Source organism: Lissotriton vulgaris, chromosome 12 (assembly GCF_964263255.1).
Source record: "Lissotriton vulgaris chromosome 12, aLisVul1.2, whole genome shotgun sequence".
Taxonomy (NCBI): Eukaryota; Metazoa; Chordata; class Amphibia; order Caudata; family Salamandridae; genus Lissotriton; species Lissotriton vulgaris.
This window is the reverse complement of record NC_141700.1, coordinates 590,555,728-590,574,418: the sequence shown is the minus strand read 5'-3', so window position 1 is coordinate 590,574,418 and position 18,691 is coordinate 590,555,728. Positions and strand designations below refer to the sequence as shown.

The 18,691-nt window shown below is 43.0% G+C and overlaps 1 protein-coding gene across 1 annotated transcript in view; it reads right to left on the bottom strand.

Annotated features, from left to right (window-relative positions):
* LOC147677796 (ATP-binding cassette sub-family C member 12-like) overlaps window positions 1–18,691 on the bottom strand; it is a 1,047,046-nt gene that overhangs the window by 262,581 nt on the left and 765,774 nt on the right. The window contains exon 22 of the mRNA XM_086945450.1: window positions 18,241–18,467. Within this exon, the coding sequence (XP_086801576.1) occupies window positions 18,241–18,467 (227 nt within the window). The remainder of the gene's footprint in view (window positions 1–18,240; window positions 18,468–18,691) is intronic.

Below are 18,691 nucleotides of genomic sequence, written 5' to 3'. Positions count from 1 at the left end.
TTTTACAACATTTTGTGATCAATCATTAATCAGTGGAAAGCTAGGCAAACAATGGAATCTATTAAGGCAAAGTGAGTTAGGACAAACCTGTCTTAAGCATTATAGACATTTTTTAAATACGGTTGCATATCATAGGTAACCAGCATCATTTGGTTATTATGAATGCTGGACTTCAGCAGTTCAGCAGATAGTCTTAATTCCTCAAGTAGTGACAGATAATTGGCTTTAAGTTTCTTTCTACTAATGCCTTCCAAGGTTTCAGGTTGGTCAAAGAACTCAGGATGCCCAATGTCACCCATGAAATTCCACAGTATTTGATAGGCAGAGTGAGATTTTAGGCAATCCCTAATAATCTCATGAGTGAGGATTGTTAGCTCTGTGGACCAAATTTTATGCCACATTAAAATTGGTTGGATCTTGACAAATCAGTTAGAAAGGATAACCCTGGCTCAGTGATACATACATCGAAAGAGCAGCTACCAGGCACCGCTGAAAGATATCTCAAAAAGGCATTGTCAACTACTTGCAAGGCTTGACAGTTAATGTGCCCCAAAAAACCCCACCCCATATAGAGCTATTAATAAATATTTTATTTTATATAATATTAATAACTCTATGCATGGTTCCTGCCAAGTTTCTTTGAGACGTTACACACAGTTGTAGTGGTTTTCATCAATTGGAGCATCCTAGCACTAATAGCCTGTCTCCAAGAACCCGCCTAGTCAAACGAAATACCTAAGTAGGAGAAGGTCTTCGGCAGGATAATCTTTGTATCTTCAATCTTTATATCCCAGAATTCCAAAGACCTTTTCCCATCCTTCATAACAACAGTTTTATCTTTGTTAATTATCAGGTCTAAATTCTGCATGTAATTAGCAAAGCTTGTTGATAGGCATTGAAACGCCGCAGGAGTACAGGTCATGAACATGGCATCATCAGCATAGAGTAGGGCAGGAATCGGAAGATGTCAACATTGTAGTAGATCACTATACTGGCCTACTAAAACACTTCTCAAACTGTTATTGTAAAGTGTGAAGAGGAAGGGTGCCGGTATGCATTCCTGCCTAACCCCTCTCTCTGCGCTGAAGCATCAGATACATTCTTCCTTAACCCCATACTGCACCCTTGCCCTGCTTCTAGAATATAGTTGCCTAAGAAACTGTAACAAGGGTCAATGATGGCCCACAGATTATCATGCACCACACAATTGAAGGCTGATGACAAATCTATTCAAGGATAAAACCAGACTGCCATGCTTAGCCTGGCTATACTTCTCAATGAGAATTGTCATGTCCTGCTACTTTAACCAGTGTGTCCAGTATTGAAATTGGCAAGTAGCAAGAGGGGTTAAGTCAATTTACCTTCTTATAGATTGGCACTATGAGTGAGTGTGACCAGGTTTCAAGAAAACCTATGCTACAACAGGCTTCTAGGACCAACATCAATAGGGGGGCCCAAATAGCAAGATTAGCTTAAAAAAGGTCCACAGGTATCCCATCGGGACCTGGTGCTTTTACTCCTTTGCTCAATTATAATGCCTTGATGACCTCGTCCAATAAGAATGGAAGTTGAATGGGGCTGTGAGAGGGGGCACCAATATGAATGTGCAATGTCAAGAGACCAGAATCACTGTGCTGCTTCTTGGGCTTCTAATAAATGCTGGGGAACTGAGCTACCCATTCTAATTCGCTTATAGCAATCTCCAATTAGCGGACATCTACTGACCTTATAAAGGGGGCATTTATCCCAAGCTAAAAGGCAGTCTTATCATTGTTAAGGCTTGCTTCAGGCAGAGACTCCTAGTCTTCATCTTTTAGTGCTATTTTCCACTGATTTAGGGATAGTTTATACTTCCTCCTTTGTGTCTGTACTTTCTGCTTGCAATTAGGTGATTTATGTAAAGCATCTTTTAATTTCCTATGAGTCTTAGAGCATGTCGAGTCAAACCACTCTTTCCTCTTGCATGCTGAATGCCTTTTAACCACATATAGCCCATCCGTAATCCTTTTCCTTATTGACTTGAAGGCCTCTATAACTTTAGCATGGTCCATTGTGTCATCTAGGCAAACCCTGAAGGCTTCACTGTGTGTAATGACTAATTGCTCTAAAAAACTTTTGGGTTCAATTTGTGTTCATCTCAAGGAGTAACCATTTACACTAGCATTATCAATGTCATCCACTAAATGGGACTTGTAATTCAACATAAATGTTATAAAAGAGGGCAAGACATGCAGTCTGTGGAAAATGGTCACTTAGCGAATCGTTATAAGTAACTAAAGTCTTAACCGTAGCAGAATATCTGTTGGAAAATAACACAATCTATGACAGAATGTACGCCTCTCACTTTAACGATACTGTAAAATGGAACAGATGGACTATAGCATTTGTTGCAGAAAACTAGATCATATTTAAACAATGTAACATTTAAATTATCTCTGATGGAGGTGTGTGGAAAGTGTGTATGGTCAATATTATCTCTAGTTGTTAAGCCGCATATTTTATCTGGGTTTATTAGAAATGGTCCCACTAATTTTATTGATCCAATATGCAAAGTGCCTGCAACTAATAAGGCCCGACAAAGTACAACTAGTGCGGAGACCCATACATGACATTGTCCTATCTTTAAATACTGTCACCAGCTTAGCTAATACCCATGTTAATGGCTCAACCAATATTTTATACTGGAATGTGGCAGTAGTGCGTAAAAATTACCGTGGTAGAATGGGTGTAATTTGTTACTAATTTTAACATTCTCTACCTCCAGGAGACCTGGGTGGTACACCTGATACATGTTAATGGGTAGTAGACATATCATATATCTGTGGTGTAGTCCACCTCTGGGAGACCCAAAGGGGACTATGCACTTACATTTCGTATTACATGTCCCTTACTAGTATATATATGGCAGTGTCTAATGTGTATTATCAGCTTATTACCATCGAATCGCCCCCTGACTGCCTGCTAGGAATAGTGAACATTTATAATAATGTTCCTATCCAGGAAATATGTCCTGTTCTTCAACAATTGGAGAAGAACCTTGAGTTCAATTGTAATGTTACCAAGAAAGAACTGATTATACTTTGGGTGGGGATTTTATTATCAATCTGTGCTCAAACTGCTCTAAGTCTTACATTAGGAACTGGGGCTGCTTTGTAAAATAGTGTACTGCTCATGAGGTGGTGATGGTTTCTAGGAACCGTTGAAGATTCTTGAGTTCCCAAGGGATGGATTTTTTAAAACTCCTGCCCCCTCTACTCTGGCTGCTTGATGGGCAATTATCTGTGCATGCAGGTTGGTACGGAGATGCTCTGGAGGGAATTGCTCCTTTGGTGGTTCGGTTGTTGCTGAATTTTCGGCTCTGCCGGATGATGTCTCTGGTGATTGTTCCTTCGTGTGACTTGTTGACTGTCCCTCAGGGTCTCCAGTTGTCTTTGATGGTTTCTAATTTGCTATGGTTCTCTGCTTAGTTGGATTTTTGTTGGCCATTACTTTGGCCCGCCGGTTGGGGGAATTAGGGGATTTGTTGATTTCCTATCCCTTTTTACAGTTTCTGCCGGATAAGATGATTTTGCCTTTGGATTCAGATTTTGTCCCCAAGGTTTCTTCTTAATTCCATTTTCAGCAGGAGGTTGTTCTTCCTGATTTTCCTGGGGAGGTTGATGGTCTGGTTCCCTCCCTTATCCTACTTCCTGTGTTCAGAGTGGCATTTCGATTAATATGGAATTAACAGACATGGGAGAGGCCAGAAAATTAAAATACCCCCACTTCAAACCAAAGCTCTTATGGCACTAAGCAAACAAAAGAAGTAATCATAACCCTTTCCAGAAAGGGAAGTCTCTTCCATTCAAGCGTCTATCCATATACATTCTTTCTTCCACCTTCTAATGTACAAAATGTCACCTTTATAGTCTGTCATTTCTTCAATCTTTTACCTATCATTCAGTCTTTCACCATTATGTCCATCCACTCATCCATATCCAAACCTACGCATACATCTCCAAGCCTATTCATCCATTCATCTATTCATCCATCCACCCTTTCACTCGTCCATCTTTCCATCCACCCTTTCATTCATTCATCCTTTCTGTCATCCATCCACCCTTTCACTACATCCATCTGTGCACTCCATCTATTCATCCTCTATTTCACTAATCTATCCATCCAACCTTTCACTCAGCTATCCAATCATCTATCCTTTCACTCATCCTTCTAACCAACCACTCATCCATCCATCCATTTATCCTTTCACTTATCCATTCACTCACTCATCCATCCATGCTTTCCTTCACCTGCCCATCCATCCACCTTCACTTTCACTCATTCAACCATTCTTTCATTCATCCATCCACCCACCTTCCTTTCACTCATCCATTCTTTCACTCATCCATCCACACTTTCATCCTTCCAACCAACCTCCATTTTACTCATGCATCCACCCTTTCATTCAACCATCCTTTCACTTATCCATCCACCCTTTCACTCATCCATCCACTTTTTCACTGTATCCATCCACACATCCACCTTTTCACTACATCCATCTGTCCTTCCTCCCTTTCACTCATCCTTTATATCAATCAATCCATCCACCCTTTCTTTCACTCAGCCACCCATTCATCCATCCATCCACCCTCCCTTTCACTCACCCATCCATTCTTTAAATCCTCCATTCACCCTTTTTATTCATCTACCCACCCTATTACTTATGCATCCATTCTTAAACTCGTCCATTCTTTTATCCATCCTTTAAGTCATTTATCCATCCATCATCACATCAACCATCCTTTCACTCACCCATCCATCCACCCTTTCACTCTCATGCATTCATCCTTTCACTCACTCACTCTCCTTTGTCTGCCAAGCTGCAGACAGAGGAGGCCCATCAAGAACACCACCCCCTGTAGCTTCTAAAGTTGGGGGTTCATGACCTCCCAACTTCGATACTTTCACTCATCCATCCATTCATGATCCATCCTTTTGCTCATCCATCCATCTCTCTACCCTTTCGTTCTGCCCAGCTATCCACCCTTTCACTTCACCCATAATTTTGCGTCCACGGTGCACAATATTCGATCTCTTTTGAAGAAGAATATAAAATGTGTATGGTCCAAAGAATGTGAAAAAGAGTTTTCGCAAATTAAGACTGATTTACAGGCAGTGAGCACATTATACAGTTTTGATCCAAATTTAGAGTGTGTAATAACAACTGATGCGAGTGAAAAAGGGTTGGGGGCTGTATTATCACAGAAAGTAAAAGAAGGCAATGAGAAAATGAATCCAAATACACCATTATTGAGAGAGAAGAATTAGCTTGTGCATGGGCTTTAGAGCATTTTCGTGCTTTTGTGTGGGGGAAGCCTGTAATCATTTGCACTGATCACCGACCTTTAGTTCGTATGCTTTCAAGTGATTGAACTGCAGTTGCATCTGCAAGATTAGCAAGAATATCTATGTGGATGAAGGAGTACATATACAAGATGATGTATGTACCAGGTAGGGAAAATGTTGTGGCAGATTGTTTATCTAGGCTGCCTATTCCGTTGGAGGAGTGTGTGGATGATTCTTGGGGGAAATATAGTGTGGCTTTCATACATGAATCAGGTGTACCTGCAATCAATAAAGAAGATTGGGCAGAGGAACAACAAAAGGATAATGTTCTAGGCAAAGTATCTAATTACATTTGTAAAGGATGTCCAAAGAAAGTTAACATCACAGATTGTTTTAGGCCTTTTTGCTAACTTCGTATGGAATTGTCTTGTGGGAATAATACCTTGATGAGAGGAGACAAAATTTGTTCCTCCCAGTTCTTTAAGAAAAAGGATTTTAGAATTATCTCATGAAGGACATTTTGGAGTGGTTAGAACTAAGTTAGTTGTGAAAGGTGCATTTTGGTGACCAGGGATTGACAAATATGTGGAGGATTTGCGCTGTTTGCTGTACAGCAGATAAATCATTAAAAACGTTGAGACCTAGTATGAGTGAATGACTGATCCTAGATCTTCCTTGGGACACAGTAGCAGTGGATATTGTAGGGCCTATTGGGGATCTGAAAGAGTTTGGATTGGTAGCTATTGATCTTTTTACTAAATGGCCCATTGTAAAGTTTGTGGAGAAAGTTGACACAGACTGTTTTGGAATTGTTTGATAAAATGTTCGGAATGGAGGGATTACCAGTTTGTATTCTAACGGAGAATGGTGTACAGTTTTTGTCTAGGATAGCTAAAAACTATTTTGAAAGGTGTGGTATTAAACATAAGACAACCTCACTTTACAATCCAAGTGGGAATGGCACAGTTGAACATTTTAATACAGTGATAAAAGGTGTCATTCTAAGGTTCTGTAAATTGCAAATTCGTTCGTGCTCAGCCTCCATTTTGTAGCCGCCGCCATTTTGTGTTGCCCTCAATCAGGCAGTGCGGCGAGTGCGATGTTTTTGTTGTTTCTGCATTTACGTGTCAGGTGGCTTCTTTGCCTATGTTTACTAACGAGTGTCAGGGTATGGCCGAGTACACTAATTCCTGTCTGAGCTGATTAATCCCCGTCCGGACTATTTGTTGGTTCGCACCATTCTTTCCCCTAGGTTATCTTATCTGCTGTCCTTCGCTACACGTCTCATGCATTCTCTTGTTTCACGACTGTCGTTCTAGAGCATACAACTGTGTTTTCTCTACTTGTAAACTGAATTGTGTGGATTAATTTGTAATTTACTTAAGGGGTCGAGTGACAAACATAACCGGGAACTTGAGTTGCTTTGGACTTAAAGCATTGTCTATAACATTTGCCTATGTCCCATGCTCTTGTGTGACTGCATTTTGCATTGTATTGTACCGTATATAAACCTGTGCGCCACGGAGTTAAGTGGCAGTCTCTTTTGAACCTCGTTATATCAACGACTTCTAAGACCACTGTACTAGCTGCAGCTAATAAATACAATCTTCTACGCCAGACGAAGAGTCCGTGTCTCTGTTTCTGACAAGGCAGGTGAATACCGGGGATCTAAGGCGTACCCTGCGCCGCCGGGCCTTAAGGTTGCGGTTCTCCAACTGGCGCCCAACGTGGGGCGACTTCAGCGGTAGCGGTTAGGCCCAAGGGTCGTGAGGAGCCCCGCATGTTTAGGTTGTACTAGGGATTCCCAGTTAGAGGATTCATGTCCAATTTCTCCAGTTGGAACTCCCACTTATGAGCTTTATTCGAAACATGGTATTGGTCCCATTACCTTTAACGAGACATGGGTCCGATACACGAAAAATAGTGGAGTTTTGAGATGGCCCCAAAATGGTAGCTTTGACCCCGCCATACTAGATAATTTGGAAGCGATTCTGTTTAGAAGAAAAGCCCGGCCGGCAATGTTTGACTCTTTTCGCCTTTGGCGTAAGGAAGCCAAACAGAAAGAAATTAAGCAAGCGAAAAGAGATAAGAAAGCACAAGACATGTCAATTATACAGGCTGCTCAGCAGTTTAAAAACAATGTAGTAGATGGTGCGAATGAGATACTGGAGAGACAACATCGCATGGCGATAGATAGATGCTATCCGATGTTGCCTACTTCCCCTCCAGATAAAAATAGGGAACTGGAAGAAGATTCCCTAATGTATTGTTTATTGAATTCCCCTCCGCCCTATGCTCAAACTCCTAATGTACCTCCATTACCTCCTCCTATTGCTCAACCAATGGTTGTTCAATTGCCGGTTGTTCAGCAAACTGTTCAGCCTATTAATGCTCCTTTGCTTGTCCCTGCTCCGCCTTTGCCTCCTGCAATTCAGCCCCCATCTCCTCTACAATCTTCTGCTCTTGCTTCCCAGTCGGCTACGTTTCAGTCTCCGTTGCCTTCTACATCTTCAGTGTCTCCTGTTCTTTTGAGGGATTCTCCTACCTCACATAGGAGAATAGCAGATGCTGTCACAAACTTCTTTTCTCCTTTTCTTGGGTCTTTGAATCTGTCTCCAGCTTTCTCTAGACGACAATCTCGTTGTCAACTTCCTCTTACGGACGAGAAAGTAGTTTTGGGTTCCCTTGCTCGTAAATGGATTGAGAATGGACTAGAATATGGTACAGAGGACATTATGAGTACCTTCGATCAATGGGTAGAGCCTACGCAGAGATACGTTTTTAATGTCATGTGTCAAACTCTTATTAAAGGATGGGAAGATATGGAGTTAGATACAGTTCCTTCAGAGCTACTGAAGTTACAAGCTGATTTTGATAAAGGTTTTATTGTAGGACCACGAGTTGAAGAGGCGGTGAAGAAACTCGTTGAGTTTCGAGCCATGTTTTTGTCCCTGACTCTTTCCAAGGCTGATTCTGTTAATAAACAGGGAACTAAGAATTATGCGATGCGTGAAGTTCCTCCCGTATGGAGCGAAGCGGTGCTTGGTCCACCTCCTGTCCCTGCTCATTTCCAGCGTATATGGGTCCACGAACCCTGGAAAAGGTCTGAAGTATTGGCGCTTAAACAGACTCTTCCGGACCCCCGTAAAAATCCTGCTGGATATTATAAAGAATCGTCTCAGACAGTTGAGGCTTGTATTATGAATTTGGCCGATATTGATATGTTATTTGGGAATGTTGTTCCGCAAGCATTATGGGCACGGATTCCTAGGGGAAATCATGTTGCTGAATTAGGTGGTGATTGGGCTGCTCTTAGAGCCGCCGATGCAGGTCAATGGGTGGTGCAAAGCCCGATGATCTGATTACTGCCTTACCTGGCAGAATAATTAAATTGATGAAGACAATGATGCCTGCGGTGCGTGTAAATTGGGATAAGCTGGCCGCATGCAAGCAAAAGAAAGACGAAAGCGTCTCGGATTTCTTTACTCGTTTTGAAGAGACGTTTATTGACCACAGTGGTCAGGATCTGAGTGTAGAGGGTGGTCAGCAGTTGTTTGTGGATAAGTTTGTATACAACTTGCTTCCCGAATTATCAAATAAATTAAAGAGTTCGGAAAGTGCATGGGCTGTCTCTTCCCCTGCTAAAATATTGGCTACTGCACAGTATTATGAGAATAGAGATAAGGAGGAGAAAGAGAAACAAGAGAAGAAAAATAAAGATCTGAAAACGAAGGTTCTTTTACAGCAGGCTTATCCTCCACGTTCTGCACAGCCTCAGTTTTCTCAACCTCCACAGTTTCAGAGGGTGTTCCAGAAGCCTGAGTCTTTTGTACAGCAACCTTTGATAGGTCCTAATCAATGTGCGTACTGTAGGGAAGAGGGACATTTCAAGAATAGTTGTCAGGTTTTATTACAGCGTAATAATGGGATGTCTGCTCCACGAGATCGTGGTAATTTTCAATCAGGATCTAGAGGTAGAGGACGAGGTGTGTCCTCTCAGGAGCAGCGCTCTTTCCCTCCATCTACTGCAAATTTCTTTGATCAGCAGAGAGATCAGTCTGCGCAGTATTATAATGGCAATTATTGTGTTGAAGATAGGGCTGAAGATTTTCATACTGAATAGGACAGCCAAGGACGAAGTAAGGGAGTTGTGTCGATTCCAGTAGATCAAAATGGGCCGTATGTCACTGTCAATGCTATGGGTGTTTCAGAGCCGTTTCTTTTGGATACTGGTGCGATGAGAAGTTCTATCATTCATTCTAAACTCCCTGGGGCACCTTTGTCTGGCTTAATAAATACTTCTGTAGGATTTTCTGGCGCCCCGTTCGTAATTCAGTTTCTTGTCCCTTGCCTGTTTTGATTGGTCCCTATGATTTGGATGCTTCACTTATTCTGACAACTGGTTGTGGTGAGAACCTGCTGGGTCTGGATTTGTTGAAAAGACTACATGCAACATTGTATTGTTCTCCTTCTGGTGTGCATCTTACGTTAGGGAAGAAATTGACATCTTCTATGTATTTGTCCCGAGACCAGTTTCCACCTGAGTTGCTTTCTCTTCCTGAAAGTCTTTGGGCTACAGGTCCAAATGATGTGGGTCGTCTTGCGATCCCACCGTATGTTGTCACAGTTAAAGAAAATGTTAGAATGCCACGCATTCCCCAGTACTGTATCTCTAGTGATGGTGAGAGAGCACTTTTGGCTATCGTTGATGATTTTATTCAGAAGGGCGTGGTCGAAGAAACGAGAGGCAATGTTTGTTATAGCCCTGTTCTCCCGATTCTTAAGAGAACTGATCCTTCACAGCCTCCTGTTTATCGATTTGTTATTGACCTTAGAGAAGTCAATAAAATCGTTGTGCCACAGTTTCCTGTTGTTCCGGACATTACAGCTTTGTTGACGATGATTCCTGCTTCGGCAGCTTGGTTTTCGGTCATAGACCTCAAAAATGCTTTCTTTAGTATTCCTATTGCTGAAGAAAGTAGGGATATTTTTGGTTTCTCTCTAGGTGGCCGAAGTTTCCGATTTAAAAGAGCACCCCAAGGTTATTGTGAAAGTCCCTCCATCTATAGCAAGGCTCTTAAGTCACAACTTGATGCTTTCTCCTTGCCTCCAGGCGCTACGCTTATTCAGTATGTGGATGATTTTCTGGTGGCTGCTGATACGGAAGATGTGTGTAAGAGTGTGACTGTTGCGTTGTTGCATCATTTGTCTGCTCTACATCATAAGGTGTCGCCCTCTAAGTTGCAATATGCCCGCCAAGAGGTTACCTATTTAGGTCATCTCTTGTCGAAGGAGGGAAGGCGATTGACCCCAGAACGTATTCAGGCTATTTCACAGATGTCTGTACCTACCACGCAGAGAGAAGTGCGTGCCTTTTTGGGTATCACTTCCTACTGTAGAGAATGGATTCCCAATTTTTCACTTTTGGCTAAACCATTGTTGGCACTTACGATGAAAGATACGCCCCATCCGCTCCTTTTGACGGATGAATGTCAGAAAAGCTTTGTTGACCTACGTACTGCTCTGTGTTCTGCTCCAGTGTTGGGTACCCCAGATTATAGTAAGTCCTTTACACTGTACGTTCACGAGAGAGAGGGTTGTGCATTGTCAGTCTTGACACAGCAATTTGGAGATAAGCAGAGGCCATGTGCCTATTTCTCCGCTACACTAGACCCAGTAGCTAAAGCTTTGCCCAGTTGTCTCAGAGCCACAGCAGCTGCAGTGATTTCTATTAGACAGTCTGCTGGATTAGTTTTGGATAACACACTCATTGTTATGGTTCCACACGCAGTGGATACCTTGTTGAACAGAACAAGAACACAGCATCTCACGAGTGCTCGTTTGTCTGGATACGAGCTGACACTTCTGGCGAGTCATGTGCATATCAAAAGATGTAACACATTAAATCCAGCTACACTGTTGCCACTCCCAGATGAGAAAGATGTTCAGGAAAAACATGATTGTTTTCTTCGAACTGAAGAAGAAACGAAGGGTAGGATTGATTTGAAGGACACTCCGCTCAAGGACCCGGATGGGATCCTATGGGTGGACGGTTCTTGTTTCAAGCTTCCAAATGGGGAGACTACTTCTGCCTATGCTGTCACCACCTTATGCACAGTTGTTGAGACGGCACGTATCGGACATAATTCAGCCCAAGCAGCTGAATTGATAGCCTTGACTAGAGCATGTGTGTTGTCAAAGCGAAAGAGAGTGAATGTGTACACTGATAGCCAGTACGCCTTTGGCGTTGCGCACAGTTTCGGTAGATTATGGAGGAAGAGAGGATTCTTCACCTCTCACGGGACAAAGATTCAGCATGGTCAGTTGGTGACTGATCTTCTTGAGTCACTTACTTTACCTGCTCAGATAGCGATCATAAAGTGCAGCGCACATAGGAAAGTTAGAGATGATGTGGGTCGTGGAAATGCATTTGCAGATGAGGTAGCAAAACCTACAGCTAGAGACACCACTAGCCGAATGTATGTGGCAGGTCCTGCAAATTGGGTTAGGGAAATTGGAATGTGTGACGACACGATTGAGAGTGTGAAAACGATTCAGGGAGAGGCTACTGAGAAGGAATTGAGTACGTGGAAAGAAAGTACGGGAATGTTAGATTCGATGGGTTGTTGGACGGAGTTGTCGGAACATCAGCGATGGTTATTACCGGATGCTTATGTGTTGCCGGTTGTGACTATGGCTCATGGTCCAGCTCACATTAGTGCGAAAGGCATATGTAAGCTCTTGGCTCCTGTGTGGCAGAATGAAGGAATCCCGAAATGTGCAGAGAATGTGGTTAAGCATTGTATTGTTTGTCTAATGCATAACCCAGGAAAGGGTACCCCAACTCCGGCAGGTCACTTTGCTCCCCGTCATATCCTTTCGAGGTGTTGCAGATCGATTACATTCACATGGATCGATGCAACAACCTTAAGTATGTTCTGGTGGTGGTATGTGCCTTTTCCCGTTGGATAGAGGCCTACCCCTTAAAAGATAACACTGCTCTGTCAACTGCTAAAGTGTTGCTTAAAGAGTTCTTTCCCAGGTTTGGTTTGCCGCTAATTGTCTGGAGTGACAATGGAAGTGAATTTGTGAGTCAAATTATGCAGAAAGTGTGTTCTGGTCTTGGTATTAGACAGAAGTTCCATGCGGCAAACCATCCACAGTCAACGGGTTTGGTTGAGTGCTATAACGGTACACTCAAGCTTAAACTAGCCAAGATTCAAGCCAGTACGGGTCTTGCCTGGCCTGACGCCTTGCCCCTAGCTCTTTTGTCAACCAGAACTACTGTGCACTCTCGTATGGGACTTAGCCCATATGAAGTGGTATTCGGACGCCCAGCTAATGTTTGGGGTGTCCCTCGTCCAAAGAAATATTCAGACATACCATATCCTCTGTTAACTGACTACCTGTATGACTTGACTGCTAAAGTAAGTGTTATTCGCCAACAGGTGCAAAGTGCTTTGCCAGAGGCCTCCACAGACCCAGGTCACACCATCTTGCCCGGTGATTGGGTCTGCATCAAGAATTTCCAGCGGACTAAGAACATGGAGCCTCACTGGTCTGCGCCTAGACAAGTCTTGCTCATCACCCGCACAGCTGTAAAAGTGGTCGGGAAAAGGAACTGGGTGCATGGCGTGCTCTGTAAGAGAGTGCCGTTGCCGTTACCGTTTGACCAGTGGATCCACAGTGGCATAAGGGAATCTGAATCTGCACCGATTCCTTGTTTTGTGCCTTTCAGTGACGCTCAAATTTATGGAACTCAGTCTGAGAAAGTGGATGACGACATTCTTCAAGCCGCTGTGCCTGCGCATCTTCGAATAGACACTACCAATCCAGAGACTTTGTTTAAGGACCAGACCGTGCCGAGCAAAACACGCTACAATCTGAGGCAAGAGTTGACCAAAGGAACTGAATATTTTGAACCTTTTTCTCCCTTTTACCCAAAGACATTTTTTTAAAATCTTTTTGCCCCTTTGTTTTTTGTGTGATATTTAGTATTAGATATGCCATCTGTCTCCGTCGCAGGGTCACGGTAGGAGACTCAGACTGTAAACTGTTTTTTGTTCTTTTAGCAAGTGGCTAGTGCCTCAGGATATACAGAAGTGAGTAGCTGAGTGATTGAGGAAGATTGTCGCCAGCGACATTTTTTTTTAGATAAAGATGGATGGTACAACAACCATAGGTAGGGAAAATAGGAAGCAGGAAATGAGATCAAAGTATTGTAAATTATTGCGTAGTCGATTTGGTGTAACTTTGTGTGTTTTTATGTTTTTGTGTATTTTATTAGACTGCACAGGTTGGATCGTACATGTTCTGCAGCAGAAAATTTTTGTTAATTCCACAACTTCTTTGTCTCCTCGTCTTTCTGTTCTTTTGCATAAAATGCATACTCTGCCTCCGCATGAGCAGATAAGGAGAGCCGAATACATGAATAACACGTTTGTCCAGTTGTTACACCAACATCAGTTGCCTATTAATATGACTGACTGTTGGGTGTGCGGACTTATGCCACACAATACACGAAAGGGAATGCCATATTTGGTTCTTCCTTTCTCATATGAAGGTTCAGCTTGGGCCTATCTGACTGTGTTTTCGGCCGCATACCACAACAGACTGCCAAAACGTTTGGGAAAGGATTGGATTTTAGCCACAGCTCTTTAATTAAGGGTATAGTGGTGATGGCTAAGATCGTAGAGAAGAACAAGATCCCATTAGACGAGAAGAGAGCTTATGAAGGATGGAATGTTACTCACTATGTTTCTAGCCTTAGTGACAAAACTAGAAAGGGTGAGTCTTCTCCAGTATGGACCGTACCCCATCAAGGTAATTTTTGTCCCCAAGTCAATAGCAAAAAGACTGACAGCAAGCAGAGTTATCTGTACACCTACATTTTCTCGTCTCCTGATTTCCCTCTGCTGGTTCCGTCTCAAGGAACATATTTTGTTTGTGACGACAGAGCTTATACATGGCTCCCTTCTAACCTTTCTGGAACCTGTTATATAGCTTTCCTTCTTCCCCCTACATATACGACTCCGTCAGACCACCACAGAGTTAGATATGGCCGAGGTATAATTGATGCCAAGGACACGGCAGGACAAGAGGGAGGAGACTTCCTTAACACCTTGAATGCTAAGGCAATTCCCACAGAGTGCTGACTTTTTTGAAATCCCATTGTTCATGACAAGGTCAGCTAGTCATAAGCACAGCTCAACCGTGCCTCATGACGAGCTGACCTTGTCATGAGCATGGAAGGTGTTAAAGGATTTCTTCCCTTTTGGGGTCCAATAGCCAACAGCAGAAACATCAGGCATTTGGTTCGTGTGGTTGAGACCACCATTAATGTTACTGCAGGTGCGCTAGGTAACATTACTGCAGAGCTTCAGGCTGACCGTCTTATGACGTTGCAGAATAGGATTGCGCTAGATGTGATCTTAGCAGACCGAGGAGGTGTCTGTAGATTGATCGGGTCTGGCTGCTGCATTTATATTCCAGATGATGCTCCGACAATATACCAGGCCATTTCCAAATTGCATACCATCTCCGAGTCGATTCATCAGGACGAAGGGGATTGGTCTTTTATGGGATGGTTTTGAGGAATATTGTCAACTTGGGGATGGAAGATCCTAACGTTCCTTGGAGCAATTTTGGGCATCATATTCTCTTGTTTTATGTGTGTCCAATGTGGTCCTGCAGTTTGTGGCCTACTGGCTACTTTATGTGTTCCACAACCTGTAACTCAGAGGACAGAGAATATTAGGATGATGGTGCAGCAACAGCTTGATGATTTTATGAACATCGATGTTGATTCTGACTCAGACTAGTATGAGTTGGTTTGTTTTTGCCTGAGTAATGGCAAAAGGAGGGTCTGAGGTTCTGTAAATTGCGAATTCGTTCGTGCTCAGCCTCCATTTTGTAGCCGCCGCCATTTTGTGTTGCCCTCACTCAGGCAGGGCAGCGAGCGCGATGTTTTTGTCGTTTCTGCATTTACGTGTCAGGTGGCTTCTTTGCCTATGTTTACTAACGAGTGTCAGGGTCTGGCCGAGTACACTAATTCCTGTCTGAGCTGAATAATTCCCGTCCGGACTATTTGTTGGTTCGCACCATTCTTTCCCCTAGGTTATCTTATCTGCTGTCCTTCGCTACACGTCTCATGCATTCTCTTGTTTCACGACTGTCCTTCTAGAGCATACAACTGTGTTTTCTCTACTTGTAAACTGAATTGTGTGGATTCATTTGTAATTTACTTAAGGGGTCGAGTGACAAACATAACCGGGAACTTGAGTTGCTTTGGACTTAAAGCATTGTCTATAACATTTGCCTATGTCTCATGCTCTTGTGTGACTGCATTTTGCATTGTATTGTGTATTGTGGCAGTCTCTTTTGAACCTCGTTATATCAACGACTTCTAAGACCACTGTACTAGCTTCAGCTAATAAATACAATCTTCTACGACAGACGAAGAGTCCGTGTCTCTGTTTCTGACAAGGCAGGTGAATCCCGGGGATCTAAGGCATACCCTGCGCCGCCGGGCCTCAAGGCTGCGGTTATCCAATACAAGCGTCCATTAATAAGTGTTTAGACTGGAAAATAGAGGTACAGAAGGTGGTGTGGTCTAATAGGATTACTTCAAATATATTCAAAAACAATTTTAATGGTTCCACATAGGGCGTCCACACACTTTTTAACTAAGCCGGATCTACCTGAACCATTAAAATTAATTTTGAATAGGACTGATCTTGACTTATTTTCAGATCCACCTCCTGTGCACTACACTTTTCTTGCCTCCTTACCCGCACGCACCCCAAAGCTTCTTCAAAAGATCTCTGGCAAAGAGCCCTGTTTACAGTGAGCCCGTCGGGCATTGCAGCGCCGGCCCGACGAGGAGCAACACCCAATAATGAAGCATGACATCCTTCAGGGTGTGTGAGGGCATCATGAAGAAAGACCTGTCTCTCCCCTGTCCCCTCTAGGAACTGCATACCTTTTGCAGCACAGTTCTCTAGGAGCCCTGTGTGCAGGGCGTGTTTAAACAACATCTCCTGGTCCCAACCCCCTTTTTTTGACATTGCAGGTTTAGCAACAGAATAAATATTTCTAACACCAAACATGACTCGAATTGGAATGCGTGTATTTCTGTACCTTCTTTGGGGTACTGAGAGCATGATTTCAACAATGCTCGGCATGTAACATGTGGTATACAATAGCAGCTCAACCTAACGGGTTGCACAGTTTAACACAATAGGAGAAAAGCATTCTTACTATCACTGCCATCTCTCTATGAACACAACAGCCCAAACTTCAGGGGAATTGCTATCATCAGAAGGTGGGTTGTGGAATGCATCAGCAATGTGAGTTTAGCTACGTTTTGGCACCAAAGTGAAATAATTAATAATTATATCGCTGGTTGACAACATGCAAATGCCGAGTTTGGATTTCCGGCCTGCCATTTATGTTTGGCTTTTTCTTGTCAAATGAAAAAGGGCAAAGTTAGAAGTTAGCTTAATGAATCTAACATATAAATAAAAATCAATTCTAGCCATTGTTTTGTGTACAATATTTTACTCTATATGAGAGGCTTGCTGTGGTTTCATGCAAAGATACAGAACCAAGGGGCGTATTTGCAAGGCCGCTGCGACACCGGAGTGGCTCTGGTGGCGCACAATGCTGAACCAGATTTACAAGAGCACGTAAAGCCACCCTGCATGGCTTTTTAAGGCCTTGAAAATATGGCCCCCTTTCACGCATTACTCTGTGTGATAGGGGATTTCCATGGGTGTTGTTGTGGGTGTTCCCACGCAACACCCATTGATTCTGCAGCATTCCCAGACTTACAAGGTTTTGTGAATCTGGTAATGCGTCAGATTTGAACACTTCCCCAGAAGAGGCGTTAAAGTGGCGCAACAAGGAGAAATAACTTTATTTGTCTTGCTTTTTGCTCTTTCTATGTGTGCTGCATACTGGAGTAAAAGGTCATCAATGATTGTTTCTGTGCAGGAAGGTGTGCGTTGCTGCACAAAAACAATAATTCCTGCTACGTATGTGCAAGGGAGCCTGCATTCGTGCTAGGTAGCCAATTGTGCGCTCACGCAGAGGACAGCACAGGGCTTTGTCATATTGTTTTAAATATAATGCATCACTGCACATTCCTAATGATGCAGCTCAGTACAGCAGAATGGCCTGCAGCACTGTGCTGCGTTATATTTTGTAGTAAATATGCCCCCAAATGTCTTTACCATCTGCACCCCACCCCTCACATGGCTTTCCCATCTATAATATTTATGGCGCCATGGATACTGTGTATTTCCCTCAAGTGTGACCTGTGCTGATCATAACAAGCAAGGAAGTGCGTACTTACTTTTGGTTACTTTGATAGTGTTTGGAAAAAGTTAACAGTAGGAGGAGGTGACAAGGTGCAAGGGAGAGCAACAGCAGGTCAGCATCCACAGTGGGGGGAGCAGCTACAGGTGTAGAGTGAAGCAACAACGACAGGAGAACAGAAAGCAATACTGATGAGGAAAGAAACAAAGAGTTTTTAAAAAGTACCACAATCCCAGCGCAAGCAGTTGTTGGACACTAATAAAGAAATTAATCAGTACTTGGGCCATGCTCGATTTAATGGACAAATTCAGGAAGAAGATCGTGAATCCGACGTGCTGACCAATGAGAAGCAAGGAAATGAGAGCATCAATGAAGCCAAACAATGGTAAGCAATAATAAGGCTGGCTAAAAGCCCCTTGTTAGAGTTTAAAAAAAAAGAAACAGCAGATCATCGCAAGCGACAGTGCATGCACTCTCTAGGCGAGACCTAAAACGTCTTGTTACACTTGAAGGCTCCAGTCTCTCATAATACAATACTTTTACTACTTGTTACCCCGCATATATAACCCTGCTATAGCAACCTCTTTGTCAACTTACTTCATGAGAAAGAAAAAGACAAGAGCGAGGATTGCAAGCTCGATAAGAAGGTAGGGAAACACAACGGAGACAATGGCTATAGTGAAGAAAATCATGAATGCCTGCTGCATAAAGTTTTCCACTTGGAATGGGAGCCTCACGTCCACCTCATCCATGTCTTTGGAGAAGCGGTTCATCAGCCTTCCGGTGGGAGTTGTATCGAAGAAGCTCATTGGGCTCTGCAAAACCTGTGAAGAAGATATTGCGTAATGTATGAGTAAAATGGTGCATGTGTCTGAACTTGATGATAAACCTACAAGTGATGTGGGATTGGCTGTTGCTACCAAAAATGTTCATCTGCAACACCACGCATGCACCTAAGTCTGCACAAAACAAATGGGTGATATTAGTCAATCAAACGCGAAAGATAAGCTACACAATATTTCCATGAGATATTTGAAAGAACAAGTTT